General features: G+C 38.8%; 1 protein-coding gene across 1 annotated transcript; it reads left to right on the plus strand.

The window, feature by feature from the left end:
- Positions 1–867: 867 nt before the first annotated feature.
- LOC145100873 (uncharacterized) lies at positions 868–2,899 on the plus strand. The gene is made up of 2 exons (XM_079037998.1): positions 868–1,072; positions 2,648–2,899. Exons 1-2 carry the CDS (start codon positions 932–934, stop codon positions 2,720–2,722), a joined length of 216 nt encoding a protein of 71 aa, XP_078894124.1. The 5' UTR covers positions 868–931; the 3' UTR covers positions 2,723–2,899.
- The last annotated feature ends 16,017 nt before the right edge of the window (positions 2,900–18,916 follow it).

The following is an 18,916-nucleotide window of genomic DNA, read 5'->3' on the forward strand; positions in this document are numbered from 1 at the left end:
CCAAAAAAAATCAAAATTACAAAATTAGCCCACAATTTCGCAGATTGAGATGCCCCATCTGCGAAATCAGCTGTGCTTTAGGTGCTTGTACATTCGCAGGTGCTTTTAATATTTTTTTTTAATTTTTTTTCTGTATATATAGGGGTAATTTCGCAGATGGAATAGATCCATCTACGATTTACTCTCATTCTATCTGCGAAATTGTGGTTTTTTTTATTTTTTTTTAGTTTGACTATGAAATGAATTGGTTTGACTACGAAATCATGTTGCTATAAAAAGTTTTGTAGAAAAATATCATTTTGGTTGTTATTTGTTTATGAACTTTCTCTACAATTTGCTCAAAAAATGATTGAATATTTGGTTTGTCTTGTAACTGGTGGGAGATGACAAGTTAATGGAACCTGATTTATATAACAACCAAAATGATATTTTTCTACAAAACTTTTTATATAACAACATGATTTCGTAGTCAAACCAATTCATTTCATAGTCAAACTAAAAAAAATACAAAAAAAAACCACGATTTCGCAGATAGAATGAGAGTAAATCGCAGATGGACCTATTCCATCTGCGAAATTACCCCTATATATACAGAAAAAAAAAATTAAAAGCACCTGCGAATGTACAAGCACCTAAAGCATAGCTGTGCTTTAGGTGCTTGTACATTCGCAGATGAGATGCTCATTTCACAGATGGGGCATCTCCATCTGCGAAATCGTAGGCTAATTTTGTAATTTCGATTTTTTTTTTGGCTATTTTTGTAATGCAATTAGTGTAAATTGCTATTTTTGTCATTTTCTCATAATATAATCCAGAATTATTTAAGTTAGGAAGAGCCCAGCCCGTTAGGTCCATACCCGACTACCCAAGTAAACATCAGGATTCAGGACCCAGGATCATTGCGAATGCGAGCAACCGCAAGAGCAAGAGAATGAAGATGGGAGCGTTTTGGGGGACGCGAGTCATGGAATTAGTGAAGAAGCACGATTCAGGAGGCCTCGTCTGGAAGAGAATCAAGCTCACTACTACCCGTAAAGCCAACGCCAAGAAGCGTATTCTTCGAGTCTGGCAGGTCCCTCCCTCTCTCCTAATTTCCAATTTTTAGGGTTTATATGCCGTACGTATTCTACACTAACACCTTAATGAGATCGAATACACTACTTACTAACTACTGCTATTCATTAGTCTAATCACCTGGGAAATAAACAACTTAATCATTAATATTGTTTTTTTGAAAAGGGTTTTGATATATAGACATATCGCATATGAATCTTAATGCTATATGGTACCAGTTTGGGGTATACCAGAGACGTTTTGTGAATGTCTGCTCAAATTCTCATTATTAAAGCCGTGGATTTGGAAACTAGCTCGATATCTTGAATTTACGGTTTTACAAAACCCTAACGTGGTGTGCTCCCAATTTATGATGTCAAAATAAGGCTGTCAATATAAAATTTGTGGAGCCTCATGCATGTGACTACATTTCCTTTTTTTTTGGTTGGTGTTTGTGACTACGAAACTTTTTCTCACTATTTTTACATTTCAAGGTAAATTCTTTAAAAAAGTTGTGCTGCAAACCCCCTTTATCTTGCCCTTACTTTTTTTTCCCCTTCACAAAGCAGCATTGAAGACTACAACACTTTGCTCTAATGAAGTATTGGATGCATGCAGCATTCCATTTTTTTTTCTTTCTGAGAATTGCTATATATATATATGAGAAACCTTGGGGTGCATTATGTTTTCAGAAAATAGAGTTGAGTTTTCATTTCATCTCAGAAATTTAGAAAACTTTGGAATACTGTAAAAATCACTTTTCTAATTTACATACAATTTGGAAAACAAATAGTAATTTTCATTTTTTTGAAAAATGAATCAACCAAAGGCGTTTTCAAAATTTTCATTTTCATTTTTATTTGAAAATTTTCTGCAACCAAACGCACTTTTAGTATTTCAAGTAACCAACTTTGGTCTCCATACCACTATCAGTGTTGATTGTTACATGTTAGTAATATGAACATAATAAGAATAGTTAAAACCATGCAGACCTTTCATAAATGATACCTTGAAAGGCACATGACTAGACTTGCATAGTATAGAATATAGACAGGTCTGAGACACAATCAGATGTTTTTTAAAAAATATTTTATTTCTTTCAGTTAAAATTAGGCATCTTGCTAGCTACTTCATTCATTATACATAAGGGGAAAAGCAAGCATATTGAATTGTCATGTTTAGTTTAGGTCTGTACACCACATATGCCTTTTTTTTTTCCTCTTCACCTCATCGTTTCTGTTTATGAGTTTGAGGTTAATGAATATCAATGATTAATACTATGTTGTAAATGCTGATTAGTGACTCTTTTATTGATGTGTTTATGTTTTAATTGGTGTTAGTATTAATTTGAAACAGTTGATTGATTGATGATGTATTATTGCAGTATTGATGTTAAACCATGGCAGCTTAGGGTATGTTAGAACTACAGATGATGATAATAGTGAATAGTGAGTGCCATAATCATATCATATGATTTAGAATCTGATAATTACACCCAAACCAACCAAACCAAACCAAACCAAACCAAACCATGCCTACCGTTATAAATTGTTTCTTTATTTGAAATGATGAAAAGTTTTTTTTTTTTTTGTAGAATGAGGCTGTGTTAAGGGCGTGCTCAGAGGTACCACCTTCAAACCCAAATTCTGAAGGTGCAAAGAAGCCTTGAGGTTGTTATCTCTCTGTTAAATGTAGAAACCCACAAGTGACATGTTTTGGTAAAAGTGATTTTGACTATTATTTATGTAGGGGTGTGTGTGTGTGTGTCTGTTTCATCAAGATATTTATTTGTATCCAGTTGTCTGATGGATGCGTCTAAAATCTAAATATGAGATTGGTGTCATAATCTTTCATTATCATTATGAAGATAGGATTGGTGTTTGAAAGATATCCACACGAAGTCAGAAACAGAACAAGGGATGATATGATTCTGAATCTTGAAATAAGATAACAAGAGGAGGAGGAGGAGGAGGAGGACCCATTTTAGATTTTGTCAATTTGAAATATGTGGATGGATTTGATAGCAAAAATGGAAGTTGCTTCCTACTCCCCCCTCTGTGAAAGGCAAGGAGACCAATTTATCTTATTATATACGTTATTGTTAAAAAAAAAAAAAAAGTAAAATCACTTCATGTTAAAATATCAACAAAAGTCATAATAACTAGTGGATTCGCTTGCTTTTTTGCACGCAACAACCATATTTGCACCCAAAGCGGGAGAATTATTAATCTTTATTATTTTTTGTTTGAAAATAAATTCCGTTCAAAGAGTTTGTTGAGGTAGCAATATGTTTCCGTACGTTTGATTGATATGAAAATTTGCGTATTTTTCGGGTTGTTATAAATAAATAATAAATAATAAATGATATGAGTGATGTCTTTTTATTCAAAATTTGGAACAGCCTGTTTGCTTTAAGATCCTTGAAGATTAGTTGGTTTTGTGAATGAATGATTATTGGGGAGAAAAATTAAATAAAAAATAGCGAAGTTGGTTGAAATTTTAATGATAAGTGAAGTTAGTTGTATTCATGTGATGTGGTCGTTGGAGGTAATTGGTAATTGGTAATCGGTAAGAGATGAGGATTTAGAATTAGGGCCAAACCCAATACAAAGAAAAGGGACCTACAAGCCGTCTTGGACCCACACCATGTTCTGTTCTTTGAATTAACCTTTTATTAGTAATTTCAGAACGTCGTTGTTGCATAGAGTATAAGCAACCCACCTTTCTTTCTATCTTTCTTTTATTTTTTAAATATATTTTTCCAAAAAGAAACAGCATTTAAGGTGGCTGCCTGGGTTCGGAATTAGTCAACTGGAGGGGGAGGACTAGGACCCCTTTATTTTTTAAACGGAGTTTCAGAGTGTTTATTTAAATCTCAGCTTATTGATTTATAAAATTATAAAAATAAACTTTTCTTTCTTTCTTTTTTTTTTTTTTTTTAAATATGTTTGGTATAGTAAAGAGTAACTTATACAAAATGACTTATGTCCGGTATTTTTTAAAAAGTTCCTATCCAAACATTAATTTTGGTTTATACCGGTGGTGTAATAAGTTACAAAACTTTTTAAATAAAAACACCATCTTAATATGTAGGGAATAGGGAGGGATGTTTGGAACGTACTTGGTAGTTGGTACTTAATATCTTAGGGAAATTAACTTTTGCGTTTGTACTCATTTTTTTTTTTTTTTTTTTTTTTTTTTTTTTTTTTTTTGTATTCAACATACCATCGAACTTGTTGTTTGTGTTCACCATAACCTTTTTGACCTGTGATAGCCGATCAAAGGGTTATGGTGAACACAAACAACAAGTTCGATGGTATATTGAGTACAAAAAAAATAAAGGGACCAAATGAGAACAAATCCAACAGTTGGTTACCCTCCTGATTCATTTTCCCTTTACTCATTTACAGCAAATCCCACGTCATCTCCTACTGATATTAATGACTATGAGATTCATTCTTGCTTTTCTTCAAAACATAACTCACGAAAGGACATTATTCATGCATGTACAACTTTGTAATGCACTTGAATATTTATTAGGGGAATCTTGACTAAGCAGACGCATTTCATGACTACATATACATTTCCAATCAAATGATTTATCGTATCATGGATTCTAGACAAGTCTACAAACGAGTGGAATCACAAGTGCTGTGATTTTTGAGTTTACTTAGCTTTAAGATCGAACTCATGGGATAAGATACAACATCAATATGTACAATATCATGGTGATGTGATCAATATGTACAATATCATGTTGCTTTTGTAGACACATCACCATGATATTGTACATATTGATGTTGTATCTTATCCCATGAGTTCGATCTTAAAGCTAAGTAAACTCAAAAATCACAGCACTTGTGATTCCACTCGTTTGTAGACTTGTCTAGAATCCATTATACGATAAATCATTTGATTGGAAATGTAAATGTAGTCATGAAATGCGCCTGCTTAGTCAAGATTCCCCTAATAAATATTCAAGTTCATTACAAATTTGTACATGTATGAATAATGTCCTTTCGTAAGTTATGTTTTGAAGAGAAGCAATAATGAATCTCATAAAGTCATTAATATCAGTAGGAGATAATGTGAGATTTGCTGTAAATGAGTAAAGGGAAAATGAATCAGGAGGGTAACCAACTGTTGGATTTGTTCTCATTTGGTCCCTTTATTTTTTTTGTACTCAATATACCATCGAACTTGTTGTTTGTGTTCACCATAACCCTTTGACCGACTACAGGTCAAAAAGGTTATGGTGAACACAAACAACAAGTTCGATGGTATACTGAATACAAAAAAAAGGAAAGGGACCAAATAAGTACAAACGCAAAAGTTAATTACCCTCAAGAGTCATTTTCCCAATATCTTATTGCTAGCTGCTTCCGTTTCTTGTATTTATCTATAATTAAATTATGCTTCATCACCTAAATAATTACCTCACACATCCACGCCACCATCCATTTCTGCCTTTCTAAAATTTACTTACTAGAAAAACCAACAAAACAGAATTAATAGAGTTGGTGGTTTTCACTTTTCAGATGCAATTGACTTTTGATGATGGCCGGAAATGGATGGGATTGCTGATGGAGGCTGAATTCCTATTTCTTTTCCTAATACCGAATGAAAACCCAAAAGAAATTTTGGTAAAAGTTGACCATTAGACAACAAAGAAAGAAAGATGCTTCATCATTAGCATTTAACAACTACCGATTCTGCTAATAAATTCATTCAAAATATATATATATATATATATATATATATATATATATATATATATATATATATATATATATATATATATATATATATATATATATACACACACGAAAAATAATTATCCAGTAAAATTAAAATCTAATGTCATTCCAATTCTTGACTTTAAATGGATAACATAACATATTACGTAGCAAGTGAAAGGCTATGTACAATAATTAGCATCAAATAATACCTAAAGTTACTCTATGTATGTATGTATCGTCATGTTTTAATTTTAAAAGCTAAGTCTAGGTATTATATTCAATATAATACGATCGGTATATAACATATATATCCATATTTGTCTTTGAAAAATAAAATGTCAATTTAGACATGAAAAGGAGATGTCTTGAGGAGAGGGGAGGAGAAGGTGACGTGAACAACTCCAACATCCATAATATATAATTATATATACATTTCTTTATTCTATAACCAATTTCACAAGAAACTTTTGGTCGGCATTTCTCTTAATTATTTATCACTATCAAACATATATATATATATATATATATATATATATATATATATATATATAAAGTTAGAAACTATTTTTTAATTTTTTCATTAAGGATATTTTTTACAAATCAAACATTAATATTATATTAAACAAACTTTTTTATTCTCTAATTTACAACTAATTACCACTTGTCGTTGGACCGTTGCGAACTAACACAAAATTCAATGATACTTTTCTGGTCATTCACTAGGGTGACAATCCTCGACCAAACTTGTAACTTGATACGAAAATAAACGAGTTTGGGTTAAGATTTCTAACCAGTCAAACCGCTTATTTCATGGATTGGGTTGGGTTATCTGTTTGGGTTCGCGGGTTGTACCTGACTATATATATATATATATATATATATATATATATATATATATATATATATATATATATATATATATATATATATATATATTAAAAAAATTAAAATTTTATTTATGAATTAATAGAATATAGTTGAAATATGGCGTTTGATTTTTTTTTCAAATGTGTTGCTTATTAACTTATTATTTTAGATTTGTATTTGAATGTTCATTTCATTCTAGTCAATGTAAAATGCTAATTATTAATTGAAAAAAATATCATAAATGGTCCTTGTGGTTTCCCCAGATTTGAAGTTTACTCCTCGTTGTTTAAAAACATAATAGATGGTCCCTGTGTTTTCAAAACTTTTGACGATTGGTCCTTATTGCTAACTCCGTTAAATTTTGTCCGTTAACTGAAGGGCATTTTCGTCATTTCACTACCAGGGACCAATTATGATGTTTTCACTTAATTTTTTTTTGAAGAAAAAAATGGAATAATATGCAGATGGGTCCCACCCACTATCTCTCTCTCTCTCTCTCTCTCTCTCCCTCTCTCTCTCTCTCTTGCCCTTTTTCCAAACAACCCTAATTTTGTAAGTCGATTCAGAATGTTTGCACCTCAACCCACATCCAAAAACCGTACCTCTCTTAAGATCCATCTCGTTTATCAATTCGTTCTTGCTTTAAACACCCTCAACATGAAAAGATCAGCTTTTGATCACACCCAAAACCATAAATGGTCTCACCGTGTAAAGGTTGTAGCCTACACATCAATGGAGTCTATTGTTGGACCAAGAAGAGCTTGGAGCCGTGCGATTTTATGGAAGATCAGAAACTGAGGTGTGTAACTAGAAACAAGAAGTTCATCATATAACTACTAGTCTTCGCCTGCATCTAACAGGTGAAATCTCAGATTAAATTCAAGCATTGAAACATTGAGATCATCGATCTCTCTACAAACAAGCTCACCAGAAAATCTCTGGAGGTTTCGGTAATCTAATGTGGTTAACAAACTTGAGTCTCAGGTGAAATCCCATCAAGATCGAAAATTTAAATTTGAAAACTTGTAAGTTTGACTTTGTAAAATTAAGAAACATACATCAATTTTTTAAGGGAACCTGCAAGTCAGACTCAAGAAAAAAGAAAGAGAAATTAATTTGTTTTTATTTATGGGCAACAAAAACATTCACAACGGATGGCTTTCACTTTGTTTTCTGCCGGTAATTTACGGGCAAATGGAGCCCTATAGTCAACATCAATCTCACCACCACCTCTAGCAAACTGAAGAGGGTAAGGGTTTCAGTCAAGATGGCTCCGGTAGGTCGATTTCAATGTCCGATTTCAGATGGGTTGTCATCGATTTCAAATGGTTGTCATTGATTTCACGTGGGTTTTACCGCCAATATTCAAATGGGTCTTCCATGCCTTCACCATGAAGGCTTGTTTGACTAAAATACACACGATTATGTCGAAATTTGTCTTCAACGGGGATGGTGATGGTGGAGTATCCGATAGCATAATGTTGGGTGAGGGAAGAAGACTAGGCGAGAAATAGATGGGTCTTGTGTTTTTTTAGAGAGAGAGGGGGGGAATCATCTTCATATTATTCCATTTTTTTTCTTTTTTTAAAAAAATAAGTGAGAACATCATAAATGGTCCCTGTGGTATGAAATGATAAAAACGCCCTTCAGTTAATGGACAAAATTTAACGGAGTTAGCAATAACGACCAATCGTCAAAAGTTTTGAAAGCATAGGGACCATTTATGATGTTTTTAAACCACAGGGAATAAACTTCAGATCTGGGGAAACCACAGGGACCATTTATGATGTTTTTTCTTATTAATTAATTTAGAGCTTATTAATTAATTTAGAGACATGTATAATTCGTATAAATTTAACATGTGAAAAGTTACCCAAAAAAGACTTATCGACTCTTTGACTCGAATCGACCCACTCACCCGCGTATCCATATGCTTAAATATGTTATGTGAGTTGGGTTGGGTTGATGTTTCTAACCTTTCAACTCATGACCCGCCAACCCATATATTATATGAGTTTTGTTGGGTTGGGTCAATGCATTTTGACCAGTCAACCTGCTAACTCGTGATCTGCCAACCCGAACCCAACTCAATTGTCAGACCTAATATTCACAAATTAATAAAACAAATAGTGTAGCTCTCATTTATTTGGTAATACTTTTTAATACATACCATTTCATTTTTGCAGCAAAATATATAAAATTTAATAAAAAAAATAGATTATGGATTGACAAATACAATTTTCTCTTTTCTAAATTGTAGATTTCTTTAAGAAATATATTGTTTATAAGACATATTCACAGTTTAAAATATCATATTCATAGTTTCATAAACATATTAATTCACTAAATACACAATTTAACATTTTCATGCACACATTAATTTATATTTTAACATAAATCTATATCAAATATACAACTTAATACAATCTATTTTTAGTTTAATACGTAATATTTATAACATAATATAATCCATTATACACTAATTCACATATTCAAAAAATCAAACCCAAACACCACCACCAACTACCACAAGCAACCATCAACCACCAATGCTTCCGTCACAATCATCATTCATTCCACATCTGATATGTATATAAAAATCGTTGATTGACAACTTAAATAATATATTCCCAATTTAATACCAACTAATTCACTTATTGAGAGTTTAATACAAAGTAATTAAGAAAACTAATATATTCTTCCATATTTATACAAAAATTATATATTAACAAGGAAATTAATACAAACATTCATACATAGATCACTCATATTTTAACACAAAATTTATTAAAAGTTCACAACTTAATACAATTATTTCACATCTTAATACAATCAATTCATAGTTCAGTACATAAAATGCACAACTTAATATAATAAATTCACAGTTTAATGCATACAAATTATAAATTCACAACCATATTTTCAACTTAAAACTTACATGCATAACTTTAGATCTATATGCTAGTGTTTCTTTCAATTATTATTGACTCAAATATTCATAATTTATTTATTACAAAATATTAACAATTTAAATTTTACATACTTTATTAAAAATTAGATTATATTAGATCCGTGTATAATGCTTCTTTCTTCTCATATTTCAGAAACAAACAAAGAATTAATAAAAGATTCACAACTTAATACAATCAAATCATAGTGTAACGTCCCATGTTCCACAATAACATTTTTTTTTATTTTTAAATAAGATAAAATACCCTTTTATAAAACAAACCATGAAAAACATTGTTCCAAAACACATTCATCCAAAAATCAAAGTATGATAACAAACACAAAATCACAAAATACTAAAGTTGCTGATAAGTGTGTACAATTAGGACTATGCCTTCCCACGATCATTTGAAGTACTTGAAACATATAATCCACAGCTGTAAGCTAAAGCTTAATGAGTTCCCCCCTAAATACAATAAACAATAATAAAAATACATGCATACAAGCAAGACTCTTGGTACTCAAACCGATCCACCCGAACAACATTAAGTATCTAGGCTCGCAACACTTCAGTTGATCTTGCCATCAACTCGCCCCTTGTGAGTGTCTAGACTCACACCATTCAATGTTGATATTGTCATCAACTCAACCATTGAACTTCGTCATAAAGTTGGTCGGCCCGCGTCTTGGTCTTCACACAAAGCTGGAACACCTCGGCCCACCACACATACCGTAGTTTAACCACATCCTAACATAATAGAGCACATATTGCAGTATATAGTATAGTGATAAACCCACAAACCCTAGGGGTTGTGATTTCCTTGCTACGCGTATGGGTCCTGCGCTTCCAGTAGTACGGGCCCATACTACCTTCCACACCTACTCATATTTGTCTCAAGTATCACCACAACGCCCTAATACTATACTCAACATAATGCGTGCTCAATCCTCACTACTTGGGGACATCGCCTATCTCACAACTGATCCCACAACTCTACACAACTCACACCTCCATGGAACCTCCATCATCCCCTGCAGCGCTAGTGTATGCTAGCCGCGCATAATGTCGGACCCAATAGACTTCCAAATATCCAATCCTACCCTAAGGTCGAATGAGACATTTCCAGACTATAAGATCTTGACTATACACAGTCGTGATGCATACACTAAACTTCTACAGTTATGATGTCAATTCCATATACAAGAAACCCTAGGCTAATAGGTATCATATAATCAGGCAAATCTATCATACGATTCCTGAAGATCCCTAGCCTAGCACTAGCATGCTGTTCTAACATATCAGAATATCAATTAACTGTATGGTATTTTGGGGTTTACTTACAGGCTCCGGCTGATCTTACCCTCTGCATCCTCCATCCTTTATTTTGAAAACCATTTTTAAAACTTACTTTCCGAAAATCTCCTTGATTTGAGACTGGATTCACACGAGTGTTCCTCCAAGTCACTCAAACCAAGGCTCTGATACCAACTTGTAACATCTATAAATTTTACACCAAATTTAAACTTTTTCGATCATAATAAAATCAAATAGTATTGTTTACAAAATGTTTTCAAATCAATATCCATCAGAGTGTCCCAAAATCATAACGTAAGGATGAGGAGTGGTACTGTCACGCCTTCTCCTTGCCATGATCTCCTGAAGCACCTGAAACAATAAACTGAAACTGTAAGCCCGAGGGCTTAATGAACTACCCCCAAAATACCAATACCACACTAACAAATCCATATCAGTAACAATCTATCAATCAATCAACATGCATACTAGCCATCGGCTTGACTGGACCGTCCTACTGGGCCTACAGTCTATCTGAATCTATCCCGAGCCTTCTGCATGACTGGTCCGCCTCGTGGGCCTGCAGTCTCCCTGGACCGCTCATAGGGTATGTTGACCTTCAGCATAAAGCAGGACCGCCTCAAACCAACCATCAAGCAAATAACCATGTGCACATAACTATCAGATACTGGCATATACAAACATCAAACATATCTATCACACTGATCATCAATCATAGAATTCTCTCGTAACTAGAGTACCGACCTAGTAGGTCACTAACATACTAATCCTTACCGATCATAGAGCATAACATACTGTCTACCCTGATTCCGATCTAACAGATCATAATCACATGTAGCATATCATAACATCACCGACTAAAGGGCCGACCTTGGTGTCGTAGACCCTATCGATATAGTGAGGATAACTCACCTTGCAAATGTCGACTCGGAAGATACACTCCAACTCTCGGATCATACGACATAGGCTCCACCACTTATGATCATAGTACAATATACTCATAAGTCCTTAGCCTTATAAGGTACTCCATAACCCACCAGTCAACGCCTGGTCAAAGTCAAAATCCTTAGTCAAGGTCAATAGTCTATGTTGACCCCAACTTACCGAGTACCCTTGGCTACTCGCCGAGTCATCGGGGTGACTCTTCGAGTTCCTTCGATTCTCATTCAAACTTTAAGGCGACCCGTCGAGTTCCTTCCTTGCAACTCAACGGATACACACGCATACATATTCTAGAGAAAACTCATCTGACTCGCCGAGTTGTTCTTCAACTCGTCGAGTCTTATGGTAATCTTCATCGGACTCGCCGAGTTGTTCATCCAACTCGTCGAGTTCACAACCATCTTCATGTGACTCGTCGAGTCAACCTTACGACTCACCGAGTTCATTCAGTCCTCTTTCCATACAGACTTGTTTTAAGCCATGCAGCGGCTTCAAATCACAGATCCAAGCTTCCAGGGCATGCTTATCACGTAAAGTTGCAAACTTTACGTGCATGCATGGCTTTAAAGGCTCTAAATGCCAAATCTAAGCTCTTAATGGGGCTTCATGCCCAAGAGGGACCTCAATCACGACCAAAACTGTAACTTTATGCTTCTAGAATCCAAGGAGGGTCCAGATCTGAAGTTACAACTTCAGATCTAGCCCATAACTCATCATACCAACTTGAAAATCCATAAAAAGCCCTAGAAACTCAACAAAAGGGAAAAAGGGAAGTAAGGATGGCACTTTGATACCTCCAAAGGATACTAGCTGAGGTAAATCCTGCTTCCTACGCCTTCCTTGCTTCATTTCCTTTGCACTCCTAGCTTTCTTCCTCCAAGATTCTCTTTCTAAGCTTCAAACACCACACAAAGGCACCCACACACGTATAAGGACTCTTAGGACTCTCTAGATTTGTAAAGAGGCCCAAGGGAGGCTGAGGTCCCTTTAAATAGGGGTGCAAACCCCGGGATTTAGGGTTTCCTTTGCCAGCTCCTACTCGTCGAGTCCCAAGATGGACTGGTCGAGTAGGTCACTTAACACGCGATCCCATCCCGCTGCTTCTCGACGAGTAGGTCAACCAGCTCTCCGAGTAGAGCTTAACCCAATAATTCTTATTTAAGAAATACTTGAGAATCGGGGGGTTACAACTCTCCCCCACTTGAACTAGACTTTGACCTCGAAGTTTGCTGGAATAAACAATGCCGGGTAATGCTCGCGCATCTTCGCCTCCGGCTCCCATGTCCACTCGGATCCCCTCCGATGCTCCCACTGTACCTTTACCAAAGGTATTTCCTTGTTCCGTAGAATCTTCTTCTTTCTTTCCAAAATAGCCACATGTCTCTCCACATAGTTCAGGTGCTCATCGACCTGAATGTCATCCAACGATACCACTGCCTCCTGGTCCATAATGCATTTTCGCAATTGCGAAACATGAAACGTGCTATGGATCCGACTGAGCTCTTCCGGAAGCTCTAGCCTATAAGCCACCTTGCCAACCCTGGCGACGATCCTGAACGGCCCAATATAACGGGGACCCAATTTTTGCCTCTTCCTGAAGCGGATCACACCCTTCCAGGGTGAGACCTTCAGGAGAACCATGTCACCCACTTGAAATTCCAGCTCAGATCGGCATCGGTCGGCATAACTTTTCTGCCGACTCTGAGCGGTATGCAGTCGCTGTCTAATCTGCTGTATCATCTCGGTAGTTTGCAGAACTACCTCTTCCCGACCCATCACCCCGTGCCCAACCTCGCCCCAGCAGACTGGGGTCCTACACTTCCACCCATACAACAGCTCGAAAGGCGGAGCACCAATACTGGAATGATAGCTGTTGTTGTAGGCGAACTCTGTAAGCGGGAGGTGGGAATCCCAACTCCCACCAAAATCAATGACGCACGCCATCAACATATCCTTGAGGGTCTGAATGGTCCGCTCACTCTGCCCATCAGTCTGCGGATGGAACGCCATGCTAAAATGCAGTCGCGTACCCAGTTCCTCATGGAACTTCTGCCAAAAACGGGAAGTAAACCTGACATCTCGATCGGAAACGATAGAAACTGGAACCCCATGGTGAGAGACAATCTCTCTGACGTACAAGTCGGCTAACTTCTCTGTTGACAAACTCTCTCGTATGGCTAGGAAATGGGCACTCTTGGTCAATCGATCCACGATGACCCATATAGCATCGAACCCCCTTGCCGTCTTTGGTAACTTCGTGATGAAATCCATCGCGATCCGTTCCCATTTCCACATGGGAATCTCTAGAGGCTGCAGCTTACCATGCGGCCTCTGATGCTCGACCTTGACCATCCTACAGGTCAAGCACCTCTCAACAAACCAAACGATATCTCGCTTCATGCCAGGGCACCAAAAAGTCGAACTCAAATCACGATACATCTTGGTGGCTCCCGTGTGAATCGAAAAAAGAGACTTATGAGCCTCCTCCATCACTGTCTGCCGGATCCCTCTGGACATCGGAACCCAAACCCGACCGTAACGGGTCAGCAATCCGCGGCTATCCTCAACAAACCGAGCGCTTTCTCCCTTAAACCTCTCCAACTTCCAAATCTCTGGTATCATACCCTCAGTCTGAGCATCCCTGACCAAACCCACCAGTGGGGAATCCACCGCTATCCTCATACAACTGGCTGGGGTCGAGGACCCAGCTGACTTATGGCTCAGAGTATCCGCAACCACGTTCGCTTTACCAGAATGGTAAAGGATCTCGCAATCATAGTCCTTGACCACATCCAGCCACCTACGCTGCCTCATGTTCAGGTTCGGCTGATCCATTATGTGTCTCAAACTCTTGTGATCCGTGTATATAGTACAACAGACCCCGTATAGTTAGTGCCTCCAAATCTTGAGAGCGAAAACCACTGCTCCCAACTTAAGATCGTGCTTAGTGTATCTCGTCTCATGCGGCTTCAGTTGCCGCGATGTGTAGGCTACCACCCGTCCTCTCTGCATGAGGACTGCCCCCAAGCCTGTGATGGATGCATCACAAAATACCACAAAATCCTCCACTCCCTCGGGGAGTTTCAACACTGGCACCTCGCATAAACACTGTCGGAGGGTCTCAAACGCCCTCTGCTGCTCAGGGCCCCATCGGAAATCCACCCCCTTCCTCGTTAGACAAGTGAGGGGTACGACAATCTTGGAGAAATCACGAATGAATCTTCGATAATACCCTGCTAAACCCAAGAAATTCCTGATGTCTGAGGGAGATTTCGGAGTCTCCTACTGCATAACCGCCTCCACCTTGGCCGGATCGACCAAAATCCCCTCCTGGTTAACGAGATGTCCGAGGAACTGGACCTCTCGTAACCGAAACTCGCATTTCGAGAACTTGGCATACAACCGTTCTCGCCTTAGAATCTCCAACAGCTCCCTGAGATGCTCCTCATGCTGCTCTCGAGTCTTGGAATACACCAAGATATCATCTATGAACATAATGACCGAGAGATCGAGCATCGGTCTGCAGACTCGGTTCATGAAATCCATGAACACCGCTGGCGCATTGGTGAGCCCTAACGACATCACCACGAACTCGTAATGACCATAACGAGTCCGAAACATGGTCTTCTCCACATCTTCCTCCCCCACCCTGACCTGGTGGTATCCTGATCTCAAATCAATCTTGGAAAACCAAGATTCTCCCTGCAGCTGATCAAAGAGATCGTCTATCCTCGGGAGCGGATAACGGTTCTTCACCGTTAACTTGTTCAGCTCCCTATAGTCAATGTACATCCTGTGCGAACCGTCCTTCTTTCTGACGAAAAGGATCGGCGCTCCCTAGGGTGAGCTGCTCGGACGAATAAAATGCTTACTCAGAAGCTCCTGCAACTGAGATGATAGCTCCTACATCTCTGGCGGTGCCAAACAGTACGACGCCTTGGCGATAGGGGCCGCACCTGGCAGTAGATCAATCCTGAACTCAACCTGCCTCACCGGAGGCACTCCGGGTAACTCCTCGGGAAATACATCAGTAAACTCTCTAACCACCAGAACCTCTGAAACTGAGAGCTTCTCTCTAACCCGCGTATCTACCACATACGCCAAATATCTGGCACACCTGTGTTGAATATCTTGTCGAGCCCTGGCTGCCGAACAAAACCCTGATCCTGACCAGGTGCCCTCACCATATACTACCAGTTCTCCCCCACTTGGGGTTCGAACCACCACCCGCTGCCCCTCATAATCGATCATAACGCCAAAACAGCTAAGCCAATCCATCCCTACAATCATGCATACATCCCCCATGGGGATAGGAATCAAATCTATCGGGAAGGACACCCCGAAAATCTCCAACTCGCATCCCCGGTAAACCGAAGAAGCAGAAACCCTGTGCTCGTTGGCGATCGAAACTCGCAACGGACACTCAAGATCATGTATCTGCACACTGAACCCTCTAGAGAAGGTCTGAGATACAAACGACCAACTCGCCCCCGAGTCAAATAATACTAAGGCATGCAAAGAATTCACTAAAAACGTACGTAACTACAGGCACAATCCGTAAGCATAAAACAAATACAATAATTGAGACAAAGAATAGAAACGTACCAGCAAACACATCCGGTGTTGCCTTGGCCTCCTCGGCCATGAGCTGGAAGGCATAACCCTGAGCCTTCAGAGGCTCCACCTTGACTAGCCTCCCATCTCCAATCCTCACAGTAGCTGGCGCAGGACCCAACGCCGACTTGGTGGCGAGCAGCGGACAGTTGGTCTTCACATAACTAAACGGATGACAATGCTAACAAATCCTCATATCTGTTGGAGGGGCGGAATGACGGCAGTCCCTGGCATAGTGCCCCTCCTTGCCATATTTATGGTACCCACCTCGTGCTCGACAAACTCCCGAATGACCCCTGCCACACTTTCCACAACTGCGGCTCTTCTGACTCCCAGATCGAGCATCAGCGGTCTTAGACCGCTTAGGCGCCGACTGAGACTGTGTCGGTGCCTGACGTTGCTCCTTCAGCTGCAGCTCTATCTCCAACTCACGCCGCCTCGCGGCTTCCTGTAGATCCAGGAGGGTATCACAACGCTGTGTGGCCATAAACTGCCGTATATCCATCTTGAGCATACTCAGATAACGAGTCATCTGAGACTGCTCTGACGCAAACTCTGGGCAAAAATAGCCCTCTCAGTGAACATCCGGGTAATCTCCATCACGACTCCCCATCCGGTCTCAATGTCAAAAACTCCTGAGCAAGCCGCTCCCGCTCCACGCGCAGAACGTAGCGGGTGCGAAACATATCCCAGAACTGCTCCCAAATAATAGCAGTCCGCTGATCATCAAAATATGAACCTGTAACAACCCGAAATTTCCGTTTGTCTTAAACGCCGTAATTAAGCACGTCAAAAAAAATTAGCCAAATTTATCCCAAAATATTTTTGGCCGGATTTAAGCCAATTGGAATATTTTAAATAATATTCGTCAAGCGAAACGAATTAAGGAGGTATAATTTAATATTTGCCGTGTTTAACGGAAGTCGCGAAAAACTCCGTATGCGGTTGGTGTTGGGTGGACCCCCACCCAGGCTGTAAACTCAACCCTATATAAGGGTTGAGTGGGTTTCATTCCAACCTTTTCACATCTTAGGAGTCATCTCTCTCTACAAATCGGGTTTTGGTCAAAAATCGCCCCTTCGAGCTTCAAAACGGTAACTTAACCTTCCTAGCTTGTTGTTTAGCTTATCACACTTGCAAATTCGTGTTTAAATCACCCAAAACCCTCAAAATCATGAGTTTACGGCCCAAGAACACTCTTGTACCGCAAACACTCATAAATGGGGTTTTGAAGCCCCAAAACCCTTCCAAACCACTCCTAGGGCTTAGGTATGACTTGGGGACTTGCATGTACGAGCTTAGAACACCAAAACCTTGTTTTTTGAGGAGTAAACATGAGTTTACGGTCCAAGACACTCTTGGACCGTAAACCCCTCTTCATGGGCCGTGAACACCTTTTAAGGTGTTAAATTTGCCCTTAAACACCTCCTATGGCTTGGAATAATGTCTAGAACCAACAACTATTGCATTAGGGACCTTAAACTTGAAGGAAACCATGAACCTAGGAGTTTACAGCCGTAAACCCCCCAAGGATTGGTCCATGGGCCGTAAACTCCCTTGAAGTGGTCAAATGGTGCCCTAACTTCCTTCTATGGCTTGTACATTGGACTAGAATCACTTGTGCTTAACCTAGAACCATCAAAACACAAAAGGAAAGGGCATGTAAGAGTTTACGGCTGTAAAATCCTTTTTTACAGCCATAAACAAGGATGCGTCGCTGCTGCTAACCGCCACCTGTTGGCGCCGTTGTGCGTTCCACAGCTCCGCCGTCGCCATTCTCCTCCTCCCATTACTTCTCCGTATCGGCTAGCTCATGTTGTCACTGTTGCCATCGCTCCATGCGGTGGTCTCATCTTCGTGGAAAACACCTCCGGTCATCGTCACCATTAGAATGGTGGTTGTGGAGGTATGTTGTAATGCTTCTCAAGGATTCAAGGTGGATTCACATGCATATGGGCCCTTTGTCGAGTGAAGATGTGAAGGACCACCATGGCAGTCGGCCATGGTGACTGCTGTCATCACACCGTCACTAGCTGCTGCTGTTGCCGCCATCTACTGCTTCCGCGCGCCACCAAGTGGGTGGATTGGGTTCATCTTGCAAGAAGAAAACAGGTGGTTATGTGTGTGTGTGTTTGGTCTAGTTGTGTGCGTGTTATTTTTAGAGATTAGCATTGTAAAATGTAACCGGAAAGAAAATTGATGAGTTATGAAAAACTGTTAGATCGATTAGATCTCCGTAACAGGTAAGTAAAGAACGTAAAAAGCAAGGAAATAAAACACAAGTATGGATCAAAAAGAGTCGAATGATTAGATTACTCAATCCTCAGCAGAGCTCGACTAAGAACTTCCGCTGTAGAGGACTTCTAGGGTTACAAAAATTAACGATGAATATGCTGAACAATACTTTTCTAATCGTTTCTAATCACCTTTTTTTCTC

This window comes from Lactuca serriola, chromosome 4 (assembly GCF_051521515.1).
Source record: "Lactuca serriola cultivar US96UC23 chromosome 4, Lser_US96UC23_V15, whole genome shotgun sequence".
Lineage (NCBI taxonomy): Eukaryota > Viridiplantae > Streptophyta > Magnoliopsida > Asterales > Asteraceae > Lactuca > Lactuca serriola.

Excerpts from the sequence above, each read along its gene's own strand:
- LOC145100873 (XM_079037998.1), top strand. The coding sequence starts at position 932 with ATGAAGATGGGAGCGTTTTGGGGGACGCGAGTCATGGAATTAGTGAAG. Across the intron at positions 1,073-2,647 it reads GTATTCTTCGAGTCTGGCAG|AATGAGGCTGTGTTAAGGGC; the intron begins GTCCCTCCCTCT and ends TTTTTTTTGTAG.